General features: G+C 40.0%; 1 protein-coding gene across 9 annotated transcripts in view; it reads right to left on the bottom strand.

Annotated features, from left to right (window-relative positions):
• Positions 1–23,120, bottom strand: part of LOC105010001 (complement factor H) — a 245,701-nt gene that overhangs the window by 200,309 nt on the left and 22,272 nt on the right. For 3 of the 9 annotated variants that reach the window (XM_034293615.1, XM_034293614.1, XM_034293609.1), the window contains 7 exons: positions 18,035–18,217; positions 17,773–17,928; positions 17,491–17,664; positions 12,333–12,512; positions 8,699–8,869; positions 5,343–5,374; positions 5,017–5,089 (listed from right to left, as the gene is read on the bottom strand). The exons of the other annotated variants lie outside the window; for them this stretch is intronic. In XM_034293615.1, coding sequence (XP_034149506.1) covers positions 5,358–5,374; positions 8,699–8,869; positions 12,333–12,512; positions 17,491–17,664; positions 17,773–17,928; positions 18,035–18,217 — 881 coding nt within the window. In that variant the 3' untranslated portion in view covers positions 5,017–5,089; positions 5,343–5,357. Of the gene's footprint in view, positions 1–5,016; positions 5,090–5,342; positions 5,375–8,698; positions 8,870–12,332; positions 12,513–17,490; positions 17,665–17,772; positions 17,929–18,034; positions 18,218–23,120 lie in introns of those variants that run through there. 9 annotated transcript variants of the gene reach the window in all.

Raw genomic sequence — 23,120 nt, 5'->3', positions numbered from 1 at the left:
AGAAAGGACTGACACCCTTCTTCGTCTAGGCAGGAGGACATGGCCCAAATACCTAATGATCCTCTGATATTATACAGACATGTGTCACTATCAAAGTAAAACTTTACATACCAACCAGTGGAAAGACAGACATTTCTTAAATGCACCTTAGTTCAAAATTTCCGTAACACATCTGTACCCCTCGGACGTTTCCACTCATTACAGCCATCATAAATCTGAGTGATCAGCTTTTCTCCCAGCTTCAGTGGTTCCAGCACACCCTTGATGCTATTAGAGAGGCCGAGTCCAGTTTTATCTTTGACTTCCACAAACTCCAAAAACCTCTCTGTCACTGTATTGTCAGGCAACATGTATAACAACACAACCACCATTTGTCGATTTACAGGAGACATCAGTTGTCTCATCTGCCTGTATGGGAACAAATGATGTCTCGTCCACTTGCTTGGCTATCTCCTCCATGTACACTTCATATACAGTATACAGTTTAACAGTTTGTTTTGTACAGTGCTGGATGTCCCTTTGAAGATGGGCTGAGCATCATAGTGCCTCTGAAGCCTCGAATCTCCCTCACACATAGTCTCGAATATGCATCTGCATATTCCAGGATTCAGGAAGTCCACCGACTCGTCGTGCCCCCGCAGTGCGGTTTCACATTTTCCACACATTTTATTACATGTTATGATCCGACTGAGAACGTACCTGTTTTCCTCCACCTGTTTGTTATGCTGCTCAATGGAGCGCCTGTATGCAATGTCAACCCAATTTCACAGCATTGTCCAGATGACTCCATCTTCTCTCATGTTTTGCAATCCTCTCAGAAAGATGTTTCTGTAATGGTAGTGGTGGAGAAGAACCAGGCGCAGGCTGATTGCATTCAGATGTTGAGTTTTAATGAAAACAAATACCGAACACAAAACTCACTGAAAGAAAGTAAAGCACTGCCTTCATCAGCGAGAATGAAAACACACACCCGTACATGCCACATACAAGCAACAACAATCGACAAGCAAGGGGAGCAGAGGAGATACATTTAAACACATATTGATGGGATAATTGGGACCTGTTGTGCATAATGATGAAACACAAGACAATGAATGAGTCCGGGATGTGTTCGAGGATGACGGGAACTGGGGGTGCACGGCACGGTGGTGGTGATCCTCACCGTACTTTGACAGTTTAAAATCTTTGTAACCCGTCCTCGACTAAGTACCATTTCCACCAAATAGCAGACATGGAAAACAGAAGAGTGCCTTCTTTTATATGCTAACCGTTAGACAGTATTTCTTCAAAAACCACTCCACATTAAACCTGCGGTTACTTTTACCAGCAGTTTGAGTGATGACAATATTCAGTGGCTGATGGGCACCAAGTCGAAGTTTCGCCTCCAAATTAAGGGTTTCAAACCATTGCTCGAGTATGAAATCCACTTTATTAATTTTCTCAAGTTATCTTGTGTTTGTGAAGCTAACATGCTAGCTAAGACAATCTACCCTCCTCGTTCTTCTTGTCGACAGATTTTGGAGCCAGACAAACAGACAGCCAATCAGGTCTGAAATACGAAATGTATCACTAGGCATCAAATTCGTGTGATCTACATTGATCACACTAACATTCTGAGCATGCATATTAATATTTTCACACATACAATGTACATTGCATTGTGAGAGAGGAGCTAGCCCCACATTCACGCTTAGCCTATGGCCTACTAATGCGAACTCTAATCGGCAGAATGCAGTCTGAACCAGCAAGGCAACACAAATGATATGCAATTTAGGAAGATGCAATATTAATAGATAATAAATTATAGGAAGTAATCTTCAAGATGTAAAAATATTTTGTTGCAGTTCTTTATGTTGACAACCCCTAATGACCAGTCGCCCTTGGACAAGACAACCTTTGGTCATATGCTATCTGTAGGAAAACTTTGTCTAAATACACTAGTTAGAAATGGGTGGACCACCCACTGTATTTTTTTTTTAATTGTAGAAAACTAAGTGGTTCTTGAGGCAGGCAAGACTAGCTTAGAGTTTTTTGGACATATGTATATTATTTCTTCGGAGTGTCTATTTGCACCAGGTAAGAATAGCCATACGGCAGCTAATCAGCTTTTACACCCACCCAAATGAATGACGTAAGGCGTTTTCAATGAAACAAGAAACCAGACAAGCCTAGTTCAGCCAGACCGCAATAAAAAGTACTGTCTCATTGAGATTCAAACCCGGGTGGCCAACATGAAAGGCTGTGTCGCTAAGCACTATATCACAGAGCTCCGTTTCTTAAGTTTACCTCCACCAGAAATAACTTATTAGCCAGTAAAAGGCTTGTTGGTATCTACTCACTTCTTAGGAAAAATCATAAGAATTAAGCAATTGCTTTTCCATGCCAGAAACAGTTGCAATATAACCGTATACAGTTTTAGTTAAGGCTCACTGTAACGTAACCACTGTATGTTGTAACCAGCAAATCTGTTTGTCTATCATGACCCAAAACGCATGCATGGATGCGTACTTTGAAAATCCACCAGAAATAGTCTCACTATAACCGTAAACTGTTTTATTTCTTCTTGGCAGGCTCCGCTTACGCGGTCCGGCAATGTCCGACAATGTTGTGTTTTCTCGCTGTTTGTATAATTAAACTAAAATGATCCAATGTGCAAACTTCTATGGTTAGCTATGGCCAGCTAATTTAGCAAATGTTAGATGTTAACCGAGTAATTTAGCCAGCTAGCTAGCTCTAACAAGGTACACCCAGACAATTGGTGCAAATAGCATCTGCCTTTAATTCCACTCTGGGTGTAAATAGACACATGGGATATTCCACCTCGGTTGCAAATATCATTGTTGGCTACGGACGCCTGGGTGCAAATAGCATTTGCCTTAATTTTTTAATTGTGTCCAGCTCAGCCCCTTTCCCCAAACTGTTTACATGTGTTTATAAACAACGTTTTGTATTTGACAGTTGTTCTCACTACCTATTCACTGTTATAATTTGCATGATTTATGTTACACGTCTTAAACCCAGCCACACTAGACTTTGAAGCCAATCTAAAATGCTACTAAAATACACACATCACAATATACAGTAACATTTTCACAATGTCTATAGCAATATTTTTTATATATCCTACGCAATGTCGGTTCAAAAACCCTTCTCTCTTAACCAGTTCAGTTAGTTTATGTTTACTTACCAATGTCCTTTCATGGCCCATTACCCCTGGCTGACATATGCAACTATAATACCTTGAAAAGGCTACCACATTAGTATTTGTTGTCTAACCTGTTTTTTTTCTGTGGCAATACTATTGCAAAATGGTAACATTTGTCACCCAACCTTAAAGTAGATTTCTTCATAAGGAAATGTTAGCTTCCATCGGTAATGTAACCCATATGGATTACTGTGATATTGTGTTGTTATTGATGGCACTGTTCAGGGACCTATAGCTACTGATGAACCAGTAAAAATGGACTGCCACAGTCAGTTGTCATGCCTCATGCCTGACCTGTCGGTCCAACTGATTGGCTGGGAGAGTTTCTGCTGGTGGTTGGGGATAAAAGGGACAGGGCCGGACACCCATGGCGCACCAGCCTGTTTTGGGAGAGGGAGTGAGGGGCAGGGACTGATATGCTGTCAAGTTTTGCTGTCAAATTATTAAAACAATTAATTAATATTAGTCTTATAATCTTCTATAGTTAATCGTGATTTATTGCAATTTTAGGATGTGTTAAAATTTTGCCATTTAAATATTACAGTACAAACTGTGTGTTCTTGCAAAAAACTACATGAGTTTATGTCCTGTGTCAACATGAACAAATGACACTACACCCTGTTAGTCAATGCATTTGTCAGTCATTAATAAAGTAAGGGTTATCATTATTAACCCTTCGTTCATGTTAGCTACTGTATTAACTAATGGTAGTTCATGTACACTTATGGGAAAGTGTACCCTCTTTTTCACCTGAATATTCTTATAAAATATGTAAAATATATAAGCAAATATGTCTAGTAAACCTGTTTTAAGCATGTAATGTAATAACATGCCATGGGTCTGTTTTTCTGGTGTAAACTGGTGTAATTACGTCAGGTCAGGTGACTGACAGAAGGCCGGTGGTTTGGTGTGGACCGCAGGGGTGTGCTAGCCCAGTTAGCAGTGTTTATGTGTGTATTGTATGTGCATGTAAGAGAGAGGGAATGTGATTTAGGAACAGCACTTGGAGTGTGGGCTGCAGCAAAAAAAAATATTATGACCCTCTTTAGTGTCCCAACAACTGGTGGCCAAGCAAGAATGGTCCAGATTCTCCCGATTACTCACCCTGGCATTGAAATGGGACGTTGGGAGACCGTAAGAGGCTAGACGACGGAGAGGTAAAACACGGTCCCGGTTTCAGGGAAATAAACGATGACTGCCAGGAGTCAGGATATTACCTTACATGGACATGTGTATGTAATGTGCCAATGCTGTACTCACAATGGTCATAACAATTTGTTTACATTTTCAGTGTATTTTTCTAGCTATCTTGGTTTTATTTTCAACACATATGCGATAAGTCACATGAAAGAGGTAGCCTACATAAATCAGCAGAAATATGTATGAATAAATAATCATTTAGCTATGATATGTAACAATATGGGTGCTAACTAGTTAGCAACAAAAATGTGTGTACATTAACAGTAGGCCTTTAATAGAATAAATACGCACCGCACCAGGACATTTCCTTAATCCACCCAGGCTATCAGAGATCAGGATGGAGCTTTCACAAAATTACATTTTAGTGATATTTTAGCCCACTCAGAGCAACTTAGGGATCAGGAGGTTTTTGTCCAAACTAAGACTTAGACATAATGTCATTGTACATGATGAATGTCAAAAAAGGGCGGTGGTTGATTTCTTTATGATATACCAGAAATCACAAAATGTTATTTCCCTGTCTACCAATGCAGAAAGGTAAGCGCATCGAAGTATGGCTAAATAGTATTTCTTTTTCTAAATGTAACTTATAGTAACCACAAAAGCTCAAATATCTTCTCCTTGTACACATTCCAGACTTTGTTTATTGACCTTGATGGATTAATAAACTGGATGATACAGTATCTGTACAAAAGAAAGCACATGACATAATAATCAGTCTATGGGATAACACGGCTGATCACTTCTATCACAAACGGAAGAGCCATTTAAGGTTTCATTTTATGTCAAGGGTGCAGAAATAACTCAAAATAAGTAAAAAGACCCTGTTCATAACTCTGTTATAATACATTATTTTTGGATTTTGTTTTACATTTACTTCACATTTAGTTTACATCTACAAGTGTGTGATTTCAGAATTAAAATGAACACATCTTACCTTTTATATTCCCCATTAACCTGTAGGGTTGCCTAAAAAAAGGATTAATGGACATTAAGAAAATCCCGTAGAGGACATGTTTCCCAAATGACAGTTTTCTAAATCTTAACACAGAGGATTACCATCTCACTGACAATTTGTGTGTATGCACACATTATGTTGTTGGTTATGTTTTACCATCACCACAATATCAGCATCATGTATAGTAGGTAGCCCAGTGATCTCAATCTTTCTCTCCATTTTTACAATCCCCCCTTAAATATTTTACAATACTTAGTGGAAACATTTTACCCATATTTACACACACAAACACACATTTGTATAAACATACAAACACACACACACATATCAGTCAAAGGTTTGGACACACCCATAGTACTCATTCAAGGGTATTTCTTTATATTCACTATTTTCCATTTGGAATCATGAAGTCACCAAAACAGTGTAAAACAAATCATGATGACAGCTTTGCACACTCTTGGGCATTCTCTCAACTAGCTTCAAGAGGTATTCACTTGAAATGCTTTTCCTACAGTCTTGGTGAAGGGGTTCCCACATACATATGCTTTAACATTTTACATTGCTACATGATTTCATTTGTTTTTTCACAGTTTGATGTCTTCACTAGTGTTCTATAATGTGGATAATAGAAAATCTAAAGAAATAACCTTAACCATTTAGAACCCAATATAATTATAGAATGCTGCTCTAGATTACAGAAAATACTCAAAATAAATTAAATTTTTCACACATTTCAAACAAAACAGATTTAACACAAAACAAAGAACAAATACAAATTACAAGTTAACATTCTTTTAAAGAACACATTGTCTTCTTTAATATGACACCACATCACATTCATTTGTACATTGATTTTAAATGTTGGGGCCCGGCCGGGCTCAGCCCGAACGGGCGACGTGGGGCCGCCTTCCCGTGGGCTCACCACCCACAGGAGGGACCATAAGGGGCCGGTGCGAAGAGGATCGGGCGGCAGTCGAAGGCAGGGGCCTAGACAACCCGATCTCTGGACACGGAAACTGGCTCTAGGGACGTGGAATGTCACCTCGCTGGCGGGGAAGGAGCCTGAGATCGTGCGTGAGGTTGAGAGGTTCCAATTAGAAGTAGTCGGGATCACCTCTACGCACGGCTTGGGCTCTGGAACCACACTCCTTGAGAGAGGATGGACTCTTCACCACTCTGGAGTTGCCCATGGTGAGAGGCGACGGGCTGGTGTGGGTTTGCTTATAGCTCCCCAGCTCTGCCGCCATGTGTTGGAGTTTACCCCGGTGAACGAGAGGGTCGTTTCCCTGCGGCTACGGGTCGGGATAAGTCTCTCACTGTTGTTTGTGCCTACGGGCCGAACGGCAGTGCAGAGTACCCGACCTTCTTGGAGTCTCTGGGAGGGGTGCTGGAAAGTGCTCCGACTGGGGACTCTATCGTTCTACTGGGGGACTTCAACGCCCACGTGGGCAACGACAGTGACATCTGAACCCGAGTGGTGTTCAGTTATTGGACTTCTGTGCTAGTCACAGTTTGTCCATAACGAACACCATGTTCATGCATAAGGGTGTCCATCAGTGCACGTGGCACCAGGACACCCTAGGCCGCAGGTCGATGATCGACTTTCGGGTGAAGAGAGGGGCGGAGCTGTCAACTGATCACCACCTGGTGGTGAGTTGGATCCGATGGCGGGGGAGGAAGCTGGACAGACTCGGCAGGCCCAAGCGTACTGTAAGGGTCTGCTGGGAACGTCTGGCCAAGTCTCCTGTCAGAGAGATCTTTAACTCCCACCTCCGGCAGAGCTTCGACTGGATCCCGAGGGAGGCTGGAGATATTGAGTCTGAGTGGACCATGTTCTCCACCACCATTGTCGAAGCAGCCGCTCGGAGCTGTGGCCGTAAGGTCTCCGGTACATGTCGAGGCGGCAATCCCCGAACCCGGAGGTGGACACCGGAAGTAAGGGATGCCGTCAAGCTGAAGAAGGAGTCCTATCAGGCCTGGTTGGCTTGTGGGACTCCTGAGGCAGCTGACGGGTACCGACAGGCCAAGCGGGCTGCAGCCCGGGTGGTTGTGGAGGCAAAAACTCGGGCCTGGGAGGAGTTCGGTGAGGCCATGGAGAAGGACTATCGGCTGGCCTCGAAGAGATTCTGGCAAACCATCCGGCACCTCAGGAGAGGGAAACAGTGCCCTACCAACGCTGTTTACAGTAGAGGTGGGCAGCTGTTGACCTCAACTGAGGATGTCGTCGGGTGGTGGAAGGAGTATTTCGAGGATCTCCTCAATCCCGCCGTCACGTCTTCCATTGAGGAAGCAGAGGATGAGGGCTCAGAGGTGGACTCGTCCATCACCCGGGCTGAAGTCACAGAGGTGGTCAAGAAACTCCTCGGTTGCAAGGCACCGGGGGTGGATGAGATCCGCCCTGAGTACCTCAAGTCTCTGGATGTTGTGGAGCTGTCTTGGTTGACACGCCTGTGCAACATCGCGTGGCGGTCGGGGACAGTGCCTCTGGGATGGCAGACCGGGGTTGTGGTCCCTCTTTTTAAGAAGGGGGACCGGAGGGTGTGTTCCAACTATAGGGGAATCAACCTTCTCAGCCTCCCCGGGAAAGTCTATGCCAGGGTTCTGGAGAGGAGAATACGGCCGATAGTAGAACCTCGGATTCAGGAGGAACAGAGTGCCTGCCTCAAGTGGAGGAGTTTAAGTATCTAGGGGTCTTGTTTACAAGTGAGGGAAGTATGGAATGGGAGATTGACAGACAGATCGGTGCAGCTTCTGCAGTAATGCAGTCAATGTATCGGTCTGTCGTGGTGAAGAAAGAGCTGAGCCGCAAGGCGAAGCTCTCGATTTACCAGTCAATCTACGTTCCTACTCTCACCTACGGTCATGAGCTTTGGGCCATGACCGAAAGGACAAGATCCCGGATACAGGCGGCCGAAATGAGCTTTCTCCGCAGGGTGGCCGGGCGATCCCTTAGAGATAGGGTGAGAAGCTCGGTCACCCGGGAGGAGCTCAGAGTGGAGCCGCTGCTCCTCCACATCGAGAGGGGTCAGCTGAGGTGGCTTGGGCATCTGTTTCGGATGCCTCCGGAAAGCCTTCCGGTCCCGTCCCACTGGGAGGAGACCCCGGGGAAGACCTAGGACACGCTGGAGGGACTATGTCTCCCGGCTGGCCTGGGAACGCCTCGGTGTCCCCCCGGAAGAGCTGGAGGAAGTGTCTGGGGAGAGGGAAGTCTGGGCATCCCTGCTTAGACTGCTGCCCCCGCGAACCGGCCCCGGATAAGCGGAAGATGATGGATGGATGGATTTTAAATATATACACAACACAATTTTAATACTAGAAGAAAATAAATTACTTACGTTTGCACTCTGGAGGGCTCTCCCATTCTCCATTTACACATTTGATTACTTTTGAAAAAGTCAGTGTATAAGATGTTTGACATTTGTAGGACACCACTGTAGCAATACCATCTTTTTCTTCAGATTTTTCAGCTTCTCCGTTTTCAATTGTTGGTGGGTCAGGGCAGCGTTCTAAATCAAACAGGAAATATAAATATAAACAATGCTTTGCAAAGGTATTTAAACGCCTGATCAATTTTCTCACATTACTGATATACAAATGGCACATTAACATTTTGTTTGGTTTGATATATTTTTTTAAAACACTAATGTAGTGTATGTAGAATCCTGTTAAAATTATTTAAAAATATATAATACATTAAAAAGAATGTAAACAATAATACACCTTGTTTTCTTTTCTTTTGGTTTAGAGTCAGTGTCTGAAATAAACTTTTTGGCTTACCAGTCAAGGAGACTGATAGATGATAAAAATCCACCAGCCAAGCATATTTTATACCAGCCAAAATAATAAATTGCCCTTTTGTGTCACACAGAACAATTAATTACCACAGCCTCAGCGTCACACTGCAGCCAGCCTCTTGAATGTCCTTTATCTCCAAACCTCCATTTCTCACAAAAAAATATTTATGTGATTCGGCCACTCCCTATTTTAATAATATTTTGAAACAGACATTTTAGAAGGATATGTTTATTTTAAAGCCAATTTCCTGAAATTCAAAGAATTTTCAAATGAAGCTGAAAACAATGGCCCAGCAAACATTGCATACACATTTGGCATTTTAGATAGCAATAATAATATATAATAATCGTTCTGAGAATAGCGCATCAACAAAAAACCTGAAACTGGAGACCCTCATTCCCCTCACTGCCTTTAAAAAACGTCTGTCTGAGCTACCGACTGTTCATTGTATGTTAACTCCCCTCCATCATGTGCACATTGATCCTGTATATAACCACCCTTATTATCTCTGTCATGCCCCATGGCACATTTACACACTTATCTGCAACATTGGTCTCATATTATTGCTTCTTTGCACTATACCATTTGCACAGGTATGCCCTAGGGTTATGCTATTTATTGTCTTTGCCACTCACACTAACCAATCTACCTCACAAAATGCGCTTCACATTGCACAAACAGTATAGTGGTGGAGTGGTGGAGTGGTGGAGTGGTGGAGTGGTGGAGTGGTGGGGTAGGTTGCCAAGAAGAGGATGCCTATTGCCCTCATGTACTGAGAGGAAAATGGTGAAGGATGGAAACAATAATCCAAAGATTGTAATTTCACATCTAATGTATTGTGGGTTCTTCGGGTTATCAAGTACAGGGATTGAGACTTGGCCGTGTTCCAAACATACATCAAAACCAACACAGAAATAGTTGTGGGACCACAAAATGGAAGTCAAACCTCAGTCTCCAGACTATAATCCAAATGAAAATCTGTTGTATGAATTGAAAAAGGCAGTCCACAAGTATGCTGCACAGATGGTCCATGGTCCATCCAAAAGTTTGTCAGACTTTACAGAAAGAGGCTCAACACTGTTATCCACTCCTGGGGAGGCTTCAAGAAATATTGCTTAAACGGGTACCAATATTATTGAATCATTTGTTTTTCAGAAAAAATATAATTCTACTCATTGAAATGTTTTGTATTTGAGAAATTATTTTAATGAAATACGCAGCTCCCCCTTATGTATTTGCTCAAAATATGCTGTGTTTTTGTATTCACTTTTGCTCAATTTCATGAAGGGTGCCAATACCCCTTGAGTTGACTGTATTTAAGATAGATAAAAACTGAAATACTGTATGTTGCTTTCATAAGTATTTAAGTTGCCAGGTCACACAGATAAAACAATATTATCCTAATTACTTAACCATTGGTCTCTTGTGGATATAAAAAAAACGTGTTGAAAGATCATTGCTCAGGCTGTAAATCTGAAGGAAAGTGAAAGAGTATTCTACAGAAGTAATAAAAATGCATTTATAACTGAGTCAATAATGTACAATAAGCTCATTCCACAGCTATATTGAAATAGTACTTATGAGGCTATAAAGTTGATATCTTTTGTATAACTCAAACAGATGGAACATTTTCAACTAGGTTTGTCACAAGTTTGCACCCAGTGTAGGACGAGGTGACCTGTAAGCAAAGATAGCTTGGCACTGCCAAGAAGAACACACCAGAAACAAGAAGACTTCTGAGAGAAGTCACAGACAGACTACTATGAAGGAGACAGAATTCAATGCATGGCAGTGGAGAATTAGTGCACCAGTCAAAAACATCAAGAGCTCAACATAAGACTGGCCTGTATGGGTGGGTGGCAAGAAAGAACCCGTTACTTAAAAAAATCATCTGAAAGCATTTCTTCAGTTTGCCTGAAAGCATGAGAGTGCATCCTGGTCAGGTGGGAAGAAAATATAAAGTTTTAGACACATCAAAGCAATATGTTTGGTGCAAACCTAATACCTCAGCAGGACAATATCTCAGCAGGACCAAGCACAAGACTAAAGCAATAATGGAGAGAACATGCTCAACAACAGAAAAGGGAATATCCTAAAATTCCTGATCTCAGTCCAGTTCAAAATCTGTTGCACTATTAAAAAATTTTAGCACATGTAAGTGTCATCCAACCTTGAAAACTACCTGGACCAAACGTGCCAAGATTGGGCCAAAATTAACAGTGTGCGCAAGGCTGGTATATACTCAGCTCAAAAGACCTTAAGCAGTTATTGCATTAAAAGTTGTCTCTAACAATAATGTTTGGGGTTGAGGACTAATTCAAATATTTTTTTAGTTTTGTCCTTATAAATATTTCCCAAATCAGTGTCAGCTCACAATGGAGTGTCAGTTTCAGTGTTTTTTAAATGATAATCAACCAGAACTAATTTTTAATGCAAATATTTGTGAGACAGTAAAAAATAACAAATAATTTTGTAAGGCATCATGTAAAAAATGGCAGTCAAACAATGAAATGAAAATTAATTTAATGAATAAGGCCCTTTTAAAGAGCACTGCATTGAGTTAAGGGCATTATATGCTTGGTTTGTAAGGGACAAAATCAAAAATTATCTGTATCGGAATCAAGAACCATTGTTCCCAATGTAGCCCTATTGCTAATAAATATTCTTGAATTTTAAAACTTGCGCACACACACAATTTCTTAATGAAAGGTTTAATCTGGTAAAAAGGACTGTCTAATAGCATTCAAAAAGCATTCAAACATCTCCATGTTATTAATACTAACATTTCTGTCAGTTCTACATTTGTGTTATACAGATATAACCAATGTTTCCAATGGTCTTCAATTTAAACTCTTAAAGATAATACCACTTCAATTGAGATTATTTTCTAGATCTATTGACCTGAAAACAACAATCCAAAATATATTTCAATGTTCTGTTCTGATTAAAAAATCATTGTGAATGTAAATATTTAAATGTAATTCTAATTAATGTTATTTTAAAAAATCCTGTTAATGGGTGAAAGTTCAAAATTTTTGCTCAAAGCTATGGATGTTTAAACACCACAATAAAGACAGCCAGCATTTTCTTCATATCAATTGGTACATAACAGCTATCGTACTATGAAAATGTACTGCTACTATGATAATTCAGTACTGTAGACTTAATACTCACCTATACACTCAACTGTCTTATTCCATTGCCCATTCATACAAATTCCTGTTCCTACTGAGCCTTTGTAGTTGTGCGGGTGGAGGCATTGGTAAGCAATTTCATGCCCCTCTTTGTATCTTTTTTCCCCTTGATCAGAAAACTGCATTTTCTTTCCTGTGCCATCAGGAGTACCACAATACTCTGCAAGTGAAACAGCATATTATTGTCGGGTACTAGAAACACATAAATGAGCAGCTTAGATGATGATGAGAATAACTAGCCTGCCAATTGCAAATGGCATTCAGGAAATATGCACAGAAATCTATCAATGTTCACACGCTCTTAAACAGGGTTCTTAAGATTGTTGTTTGGAAGTCAATCACTATTATTACGAAGGTAAAGGCTCTTCACAGAATCCTTCGTAATCAGAGTAAGCCTTTGTACCCAATTACTAGGACTGTTTATTTCCAAATTTAAAAAAAGTAAAATCTGTTCCAAGATTTTCTTTTATTGGACTCAATGTAGGATTTAGGATAGTGTGAGAACCAGAAAAGGAGCAATGCAAGCCTAGTGCAAGTCTGGTTCGCGATTAGAAGTGATAAATGTTGCTGCCTTCATTGGATTCAAACCTGTGTCTCCCACATGAAAGGCTGTGTCTTTAACCACGGAGCTTTATGTTTGCTGAGTGTCGGTATTATGTCTTGACATTAGATCACTTTGTCAGGCATTACCATCACCCCAAGTTTGAATATTTCACTAGACACCATTAGCATTGTGTTAAAGTTTCTTTCAAAGTTTACCTCCACCACAAATAACATCTTTGAACTGTAAGGCTTTTGCCACTGGCTGTTTTAACAGCTTATTAGACAGTAATAGGCTTATTAGTATCTACTAAATTACTACTGGGAATAGTCATAAGAACTGAGCAATTGCTAACGAGACTGAAGATTAACTTTACACTGCCAAAGCTATTTCATTTCATGCACAATGAGACAAAAATACTATTAGTTGGTCCAGGGTGGTTTAGGGCATGGGGATACAACATTGAAAGAAGAGAGTATGAAGAAACTGCAAGTCAATGCAAAATCTTAGATGGAATGACAAGAAAGTTTGAATGGGGAATAACTCAGGCACATGGAACAATTTTGTAGATGTTTTTTTTTTTTACTGAAAACATTTACTGTAGATGGCAGGTCATTTATGCTTGTATTTACATTTGTAGCACAGTAAAAAAAATCATACACATAGCCCCTTTAATTCTTAAATATAATTTAAGGACACCAGTTTGGCCCGATACGTGTTAGCCCATGCCATCAGACTTTGACCTTGGAATTCTGATACTGTGCACAAAAATCTGAAAAAGCGGAAAACTCATTGTCTTTTGAATTTAACTCAGTATAAAATATTAAAAAAGTTTTCAGAAGCATGCTCCTTGCACAAGAGGGAATAAAATCCCAGACTTTAGGGTGAGAAACTCTTATTTATCATAAATGCAGGATACAGGATTTGAAATATGCTATGTAGAACAAACATCTAAACATACAAATCTAAAATAAGGAGTTGTGACATTTCTGTTTGTACCACTCTAGAACGTTTTTCAACTGAACATTAACCTATATTTGATTGTGTAACAGCAAACCTCGATATCTCAAGTACCACAAACTAACAGTTTCACATCAAAGGGAAGTTCTGAAACTAAGGTGAACCCTCCCCCACAAAAAAAATAAATGCAATCACCAGGAGAGATGATTATGCTATGCCCAAATGTAAACTGTGAAATGACATTGTAGTGCCAATGTTTGTCTATGGAGAGCTAATTTTATGTGCTGGATTTTATGCACCTGTGAGCAATGGGTATGGCTGAATTACAACCATTTTCATACACAGTTGCCTTATTTCAGGGGCTCAATTGTAATTGGACAAATTAACACAATCATAAATAAAATGTAAATGTTGTATACTTTGTCAAGTATCCTTTGCAGGCAATGACTGCCTGAAGTCTGGAATGCATAGACATCACCAAACGCTGGGTTTCCTCCTTTGTGATGCTTTGCCAGGCTTTTACTGCAGCTGTCTTCAGTTGTTGTTTGTCTTTATGCTGTAAGTTTGGTCTTCAGCAAGTGCTATGCATGCTTGATCGGGTTGAGATCAGGTGATTGACTCGGCCATTGCAGAATATTCCATTTGTTTGCCTTAATAAACTCCTGGGTTGCTTTTGCAGTATATTTTGGGTCATTCTCCATCTGTAAAGTGAAATGCCATCCAATCAACTTTGCCAAGTTTGTCTGAATCTGAGCTGACAGTATATCCCTACACACTTCAGAATTAACCCAGCTGCTTCTGTATTCTGTCACATAATCAATAAACAATAGTGACCCAGTGCCATTGGTAGCTGTGCATGCCCATATATCACAATGCCACCACTGTGTTTTACAGATGATGTGGGATGCTTCGGGTCATGAGCCATTCCAAGCTTTATCTATACTGTTTTTCCCATCATTCTGGTCCATGTTGATCATAGGTTCATCTGTCCAAAGAATGCTGTTCCAGAACCAGGCTGGCCTTTCTATTCTTGAGGCTTATGAATGTTTTGCACCTTGTGGTGAACCCTCTGTATTTGCTGTCGTGAAGTCTTCTCTTCATGGTAGACTTGGATAATGATATCCTGGAGAGTGTTCTTCACTTGTCTAGATGTTGTGAATGGGTTTTTCTTTACCATGGAAAGGTTTCATCCACCACTGTTGTTTTCCGTGAACATCCAGGCCCTTTTGTGTTGCAGAGCTCACCAGTGCGTTCAAACTGTTTATTTGGCCACTCCTAATGTTCCTGTTATCTCTCTGATGGTATTTTTTATTGTAGCCTCTGGATGGCCTGGATGGCCTGTTTCACTTGGGAGCTCCTTTGACTGCATGTTGTGGGTTCACAGCAATAGCTTCCAAATTAAAATGCCACATCTGGAATCAACTCCAGAACTTTTACCTGCTTAATTGATAAAGACATAATGAAGGAAAACCCACACCTGTCCATGAAACAGCTTTTGAGTCAATTGTCCAATTACTTTTGGTCCCTCGAAAAAGTGGGGGCTACATATTAAATAGCATTCCTAAACCCTTCCTCCAATTTGGATTGAGACTGCACTTGAAGCCCATATTCACCATTTAAGAAGAAACAAGGAGAAGTGAGATAAAAGCTCAAATAACCTGCCCCAAACAAACTGCGAAGTGTAGTATATAAGAATTATGTGAAATGTATTATCAGTATAAATCACATTATTATGACACCGACCCGATATCCAAGGCCACTATGCTTGATTAGACTCAGATGTTGGATGCGACCCAGTCGGACAACAGATGGGAACTGAAATAATTTAATGTCAGCAGATTTACACAGTCAAGCAGTCTTCCAATCCAGTAAAAAGTAAATTTTTTTAGTTTTTAGCATATTGCTTCCCCTGCCCTCGGTAAAACTGCTTCAAAGAAGTTGCAGTATCTTATCCAGTCTCTTTTTTTAGCTCTGTGGTATAGCCATGACCACAGTGATCGAGTGACTATATTGCTTGATGGAGGCCATATCTGATCTAGAAAACAAACTAAAGCACACAGAGACCTGGTCGTTAACACTGCTGTAAAAGATATATGATAAATTAATTAAATTCATACATTGGTGCAGAATTCCCCCTGGTGCAAGTGATTTATATGCAATTGGAGTGCTGCTGTTGACAGAGTCATAGGTAACTAATGTTGAAGTGTATGTTTAGTATAAAACAGAACATCTACAGTGGAGAGAACAAGTATTTGATACACTGCTGATTTTGCAGGTTTTCCCACTTACAAAGCATGTAGAAGTCTGTAATTTTTATCATAGGTACACTTCAGAGTGACGGAATCTAAAACAAAAATCCAGAAAATCACATTGTATGATTTTTAAGTAATTAATTTGCATTTTATTGCATGACATAAGTATTTGATACATCAGAAAAGCAGAACTTAATTTTTGGTTCAGAAACCTTTGTTTGCAATTACAGAGATCATATGTTTCCTGTAGTTCTTGACCAGGTTTGCAAACACTGTAGCAGGGATTTTGGCCCACTCCTCCATACAGACCTTCTCCAGATCCTTCAGGTTTCGGGGCTATCGCTGGGCAATATGGACTTTCAGCTCCCTCCAAAGATTTTCTATTGGGTTCATGTCTGTAGACTGACTAGGCCACTCCAGGACTTTGAGATGCTTCTTACGGAGCCACTCCTTAGTTGCCCTGGCTGTGTGTTTTCGGGTCGTTGCCATGCTGGAAGACCCAGCCACGACCCATCTTCAATGCTCTTTCTGAGGGAAGGAGGTTGTTGGCCAAGATCTCGTGATACATGACCCCATCCATCCTCCCCTAAATACGGTGCAGTCATCCTGTCCCCTTTGCAGAAAATCATCCCTAAAGAATGTTTCCACCTCCATGCTTCACTGTTGGGATGGTGTTCTTGGGGTTGTACTCATCTTTTTTCTTCCTCCAAATACTTGTTCTCCCCACTGTATTTATCCGTATACAGGAAGTCACGTTCATTCAAAACGCGACAGTAATTAGCCAATGGGCTTACAGTACTGTGATGTGAATTCCAGGTTGCAATGTGTATAAAGTAGAGGACAACCGGAGGTTCTTTGAGATTAGTTTGTAAGACAGAGTATGAAGTCTGTAACATCATGAAAAATAGACTTTCAAATGCTGCAATAAATAATTGAATTACTCTCTCCCTTGACGACCGGGTACGCGGTCATTAATTCATCCTCTATACGAAACGTCTGATTTCTAACACTAAGCATGTTTTTAACAATATATTTTTAAACAGAATTTGGTTTAGTAAAAAATATGTATCAGACATATGATAATCTGTAACATAACCCATAATAGCAGGCACTGTAAGCGTTCCTTCAACAAGTGTGTGGCAGAGTTTATTTGAAAAGTAACATGAATAGTATTATTAGCACTAGCAGCCCACAGAATAATGCAGTAGTTATAGACTTTGAAGTAGGTTTGACAACATTTGGAGTTATGGCTTAGCTAGACTAGGTAGAACCAAGTTATGCAAAACATTATTTGTTCTCCATGAACACTGGAATATTATTTAACTTTTTAGAATGTGTACATCTACATGGGTTACTGAATGAATAAAACAATGATCAATACTTACGTTTGCATGTTGGAGGAGTAGTCCAAATCCTATTCATGCAAGTAATTTCATGAGACCCATCCATTACAAATGCATTCCGGCATTCATAATTCACTCTAGAGTCTTCCATAAATATTTTTTGATATGGAATTTTAACAATTGCATTGTCAACCTTAGGTGGAGGACCACATGTAACTTTAAGAGAAGAAAAAAATAATATTCAACGTTACTGGGTCAAAAATACAGATGTACAGAACCACTACATTCATATTAAGTCAAGTAGTAAAAATAACTTCTACTCACGTTTACACTCTGGTAAGGGTGTTTCCAATTCTCCATTTGTACATTTTATTGTATTCGTACCAACCAATGTATATCCATCTTTGCAAGTAACTTTCATATCATTTTGGCTCACAGCTTTTGAGTTGGGAATGTCAGGGATCTGACAGTTAATTGTACCTACAGGCATAAGATTGAGTTTCAGAATATTCTAACAAATGTAAAGGAACATTTGTTCTACTGATGTATTTCATCTACTTTTTGAAGAGATAATATCTGTCAATACCTCTGTTGATATCAATACAAGTTGGATCTCCAGACAATTTTTTATCTTTGCATGTTGCCATTCCCCACCAACCCCCAGTAGATGGTTTGAAATTTTCATTGCAGGAATAGTAGAATGTGCTGCTACTGGCATTCTCCCTTACTATGAATCCATTTGTCAAAGGTGGACATAGTTCTTTCATTTCTAGGGGAAACAATTACATTACCAATTAGAGAATACATTGTTAAACATTTTACAATTGGAAGAGTTTACAAAGCTTTTAGAGTAGGTCTTCGACAAAATATTACAATATAATATTGACTAGCCAAGCTAGTCAATATTACAAAATGATTAGCCAAGCTGTCATTCTGGTGAAAGCACTGAAGAGAGAAATATCTTGAAAACCCAAACAAATCAAAGGTCGTAAATGTTCTGGAATTACGAATGTCAGTTGAAACGACAATGCACTGAACGGTAAAGTCACATGCTGTTAGCTACATAATTGCAAGAACAAAATGCAGATCCGGATTTCAGAGAAGCCCAGAGGACCCACAGAAGACGTGAGACATTCCTATAAAAAGGTTCAAACTTGTAGGTAGAAAGTCACAAACATATACTGCAAGTGAAAAATACACTGCTCAAAAAAATTAAGGGAACATTTAACTCACTCATAGGGTCTCGATGAAGGAAATATATTAAAGGGAGACACAGAAAACCTTGCGTTGGCTAAGATAGTAAGTGCTGGATGGCTAAAAACTTTCTCCAAGTTAATGAGAGTAAGACAGCCGTTATGCTATTTAACACCCCCAAATCAATTGAGGAACTATCTACAAATGTGCACCCCCTTGCAAAGAATCTAGGTGATTATCTTTGATTCAGCCTTAAAATTTGACAATCTAATTAATTCTGTTGTCAAATGTAGCTTTTTTCATCTGAGGACTATTGCAAAATGTAAATCCTTCCTCTCCGCTAAGGACTTGGAGATTTTTATGCATGCACTTATATCGTCTTGAATCTATTCTTTGTACTCTGGAATTCGTCACTCATCATTATCAAGCTTGCAGCTGGTCCAGAATGTGGCTGCTAGATTTTTGGGTGTAGCATGGGTGTAGGAAAATTAGGTGGCATGGGTGTGAAGGGTCCCTGATGATCCCGTGTACACTGTGCAGAAACCGCTTACGCCGGAGGTCTGCAATGGCAGGAAGCTGGACACCATTGATGTGCTGTGGCGTAGTTTGTCAGAATGTTCACAAGGATCTTGGTGGACAGGCAGACTTTCTTCAGCCTCCTGTTATGGACATTTTGATCTAAGGTACATATGAGAAATGTCTGTCTTTCCATTGGTTGGTATGTAAAGTTTTACTTTGATTGTGACACACATGTCTGTATAATATCAGAGGATTATTAGGTATTTGGGCCATGTCCTCCTGCCTAGACAAAGAAGGGTGTCAGTCCTTTCTGTTCCTTAGGAATGTAGAAGAGGGGGATCTGGTGTTTAGGGTCATTATTCAATTCAATTCAATTTATTAATGGATAGCCTCTTGAGATGCAGCATCTCATTTTCAAGAGGGTCCAAGTACCAGAACATAAATCCACAGCTCTAAAAAACAACAACAAAAAAAAAAATAATAAAAAAAAATACAACAACAACTAATATACACTGGTTATTGACTGGTATCAGCAGATTTTAGGGTTCTCTATCTGGTGTTTGTCCAGATGCTGTGAGTCTTCTCCTACAGTTGAAAAGGTTACCCATGTGGGGGAGGATCATAGACTGTATATAAAATGGACGACGCCCTTTCGCTCTTTTCCATTGGTGAAAAATGAAGCCGCCAGTGTCCTGATACGGCGCTGACATCTTGGACTTGCGTCTGCGCAGATAGCGATCTTGGGACCAGTTCTGCGCAGTAGTTATGCGCAGTAGCGAGCAGGAAGTAAAGCCATAAAGCCGTAAAGCCGCGAAATCAACGGCCCCTCCCCTGTGCCCCGCCCTCACTCTCCCTCGCAGAATGCGCATACCGTAATCAATCGCAAGTCCAAGTACAGTACAACCTTTGCTTGTTAAACCTAGACGATATGTTATAGCCTAACTTACATCATGTTTAACCTTAATTTAGAATAGGCCTAATACAAAAATAATTGGTAACTTCTAGCTAACGATCACCTGCTAGCTATTAACGAGGCTTGTTGTCTTTTAGCTAACGTTAGCTAGCCCATTACATTTATTTACTAATTAAATAGCTTATAAATTTAACTTACCGAAAAAAATTCAAAGATCGATTGGAAATGCCAGATCGGTTAGCACAATGTACTGCAGAACAACCCATTATGTCAGTGTGAAATTATATCAATTATAGAAATTTAGAGATTAAATGTAAAGCTCCAATCTCCTCAGTCCTCCGAAGGAGGATGGCGCTTCAGTGGCTCCTTGGCTCAGATAGCTGTCAATCAAAGCTGTGAATCACGACGTCACACCACCGTTTTTAGAGCATTAAATAACTAACTAAAAACAAACTTATTTTAAAAACAAACTCTTGAATTTACATTAGCGTGATACAAACTACAGTAAATGACAGAAACCAGCTTCGGAAAAAAGATAATTGAAGGGTAATTTAATTGTTTAGTTGGTCTCGCGTCCCATTGAATAACATGGGGAGGGCGGGGTTTATGACCTATACTGGGACCACTCACCAGGGGGCGATCGAGACGTTTTGGCTTCACTTTTCAGGGCTTGTGCGGCACGCTTGGGGAGGATAGCTTGCCCCTTTAGGTAAACACAACAGTAAACATTATGGCAGGAAGGATAAGGTGGGGGGACAGACCACCCTTTGGGTAAGGCCTGACACAAGACAGATGGGCAACAACTTACCACACCCCTTTTCTATGTAATATATACTGTTGAAGGACATGTTTTGAGTCAGAGACTCCTCGGACGATTATGTTTGTAAGCGTTTGACGCGTCTCTCTTATTTGCAAAAAATTAATAAAACTGTTAATTGTGCCAAGAGAATTTAGTCTCTGTTTCTTACTCCTTTAACCCTTGGTAGCCTATGGGGCTTTCGGCCGGATTTCACTAGTGGGACATTTTGGGTCCTAGATTCATTTCTGTAACAGATACAACCTATTATGATGTATCCTTTTAATAGCAACCCCTCTGGCTACAATAAAAACACATAAAACAGACTTCTGGGTCACTATTTATAAAACTCATCTGTTTGAAAGGCAAAAAAAATATTTCGGAAAACATTTCTGCCATTCAGCATCAAGATTTTTTTTTGAAAGCATTATGAGATTTTGTGTCAATGGTATTTCCTCATACTTTCATGCCTTTACTATCAAATTACACTGTAATTGGGTGGAAAATAATGAAATAATTATATAATAGAAGGTAAAAAATATAGGCACCCCCAAAAAATTTGGTTCTTCTACCTAGAAATAAAACATTATGAAATAAATAAGATTGAATGTAAAAACCCATGTAATAGGTGTAATGACTCAAAACGGCCAGCAGATGGCAGCACTAGATCGCTAGTTACGTTTGGACTTATATATTTTATAAACTCAGAAAAATTACCAACTTCTTCCCAAAAACTCATGAACATCCCCCTACTATTTTGACTAAATATTAATTTTTATATCTTATATATAATACAAACGATGTATTATGGTTCAAAACATCATATATAGTGATGTACACGCTTGTAATATTTATACTGATGTACAAATGAGCCTTTCTAAGATGAATAGGCAATGTCGTTGCCTGGTGAAAAGTTCTCATAGCAACCCAAACTATACAACTATACAACCCATATTATACACGGAAAACCCCAATTATACACGGAATGCTTCAGGAAAGTGGCTACAAATAATATACCATTGGAATCGGACGATTATGGAGAATCTATTTTTCGTCGTGGATGGTTTTAAGAGTGTCGATCATTGGAATTACCATCACACTCCTAATAAAGTACAGGCGCTGCTGTGCCTTTTTGACCAGGGCTGAGGTGTTGAGGGTAATTAGCATTCTTGCTATATATAGGATTTCAGCTGCTCAACAGTTCAGGGTCTCCTTTGTCATATTTTTTGTTTTATAATGCGCCACAAGTTTTCAGTGGGTGACAGGCCTGGACTGTAGGCAAGCCAGTTTAGCACCTGGGCTCTTTTACTACGGAGCCATGCTGATGTAATATGTGCAGAATGTGGTTTGGAATTATCTTGCTGTAATAAGCAAGGCCTTCCGTACATAAGACATCATCTGGATGGCAACAAATGTTGATCCAAAACCTGTATATATTGTTTAGCATTAATGGTGCCTTTGTTCAGATTCATCAGAACACAGGACAGACTTTTACTTCACTTAAGTCCATCTTAAATGAGCTTAGGCCTAGAGAAGGCAGTGGCGTTTCTGGAGCTTCTTTATTTATGGTTTCTTCTTTGCATGGTAGAGTTTTAACTTGCATTTGTGGGTGTAGCAACAAAGAGTCCTAACAGACAATGGTGTTCCGAAATGTTCCTGAGCCAATGACTGATTTCCACTACACAATTGTGTCTGTTTTTAATGCAATGCCGCCTGAGGGCCCCGAAGATGACCATCCAATATTGGTTTTTGGCTTTGTATTGGTTGTATATCGAGATTTCTCCTGATTCTCTTAATCTTTTAATGATATTATGTACCGTATAAGATAAGATCCCCAAACCTTTCGCAATTTTACGTTGAGAAACATTATTCTTAAACTGTTACACTATTTGCCCGCGCAGTCTATTACGGAGTGGTGAACCCCTCCCCATCTTAACTTCTGAACGTCTCAACCTGATTGTCCAGCACATCCCGCAGATGCTCAATTGGATTGATTTTTGGGGAATTTGGAAGCTGAATCAACACCTTGAACTTGCTTTTGTATTCCTCAAACCATTCCTGAAACATTTTTGCTGTGTGGTAGGGCACATTATCCTGCTGAAAGAGGCCAATGCCATCATTGAATACCGTTGCCATGTAAGGGTGCACATGGTCTGCAACAATCCTCTGGTAGGCGGTACATGTCAAAGTAACATCCACATGATTGGCAGGACCCAAGGTTTTCCACCAGAACATTGCCCAAAGCATCAC

The sequence above is a fragment of the Esox lucius genome, chromosome 8, assembly GCF_011004845.1.
Source record: "Esox lucius isolate fEsoLuc1 chromosome 8, fEsoLuc1.pri, whole genome shotgun sequence".
Lineage (NCBI taxonomy): Eukaryota > Metazoa > Chordata > Actinopteri > Esociformes > Esocidae > Esox > Esox lucius.
The sequence above is the reverse complement of the archived record's forward strand: the minus strand, read 5'-3'. Positions and strand labels throughout refer to the sequence as shown.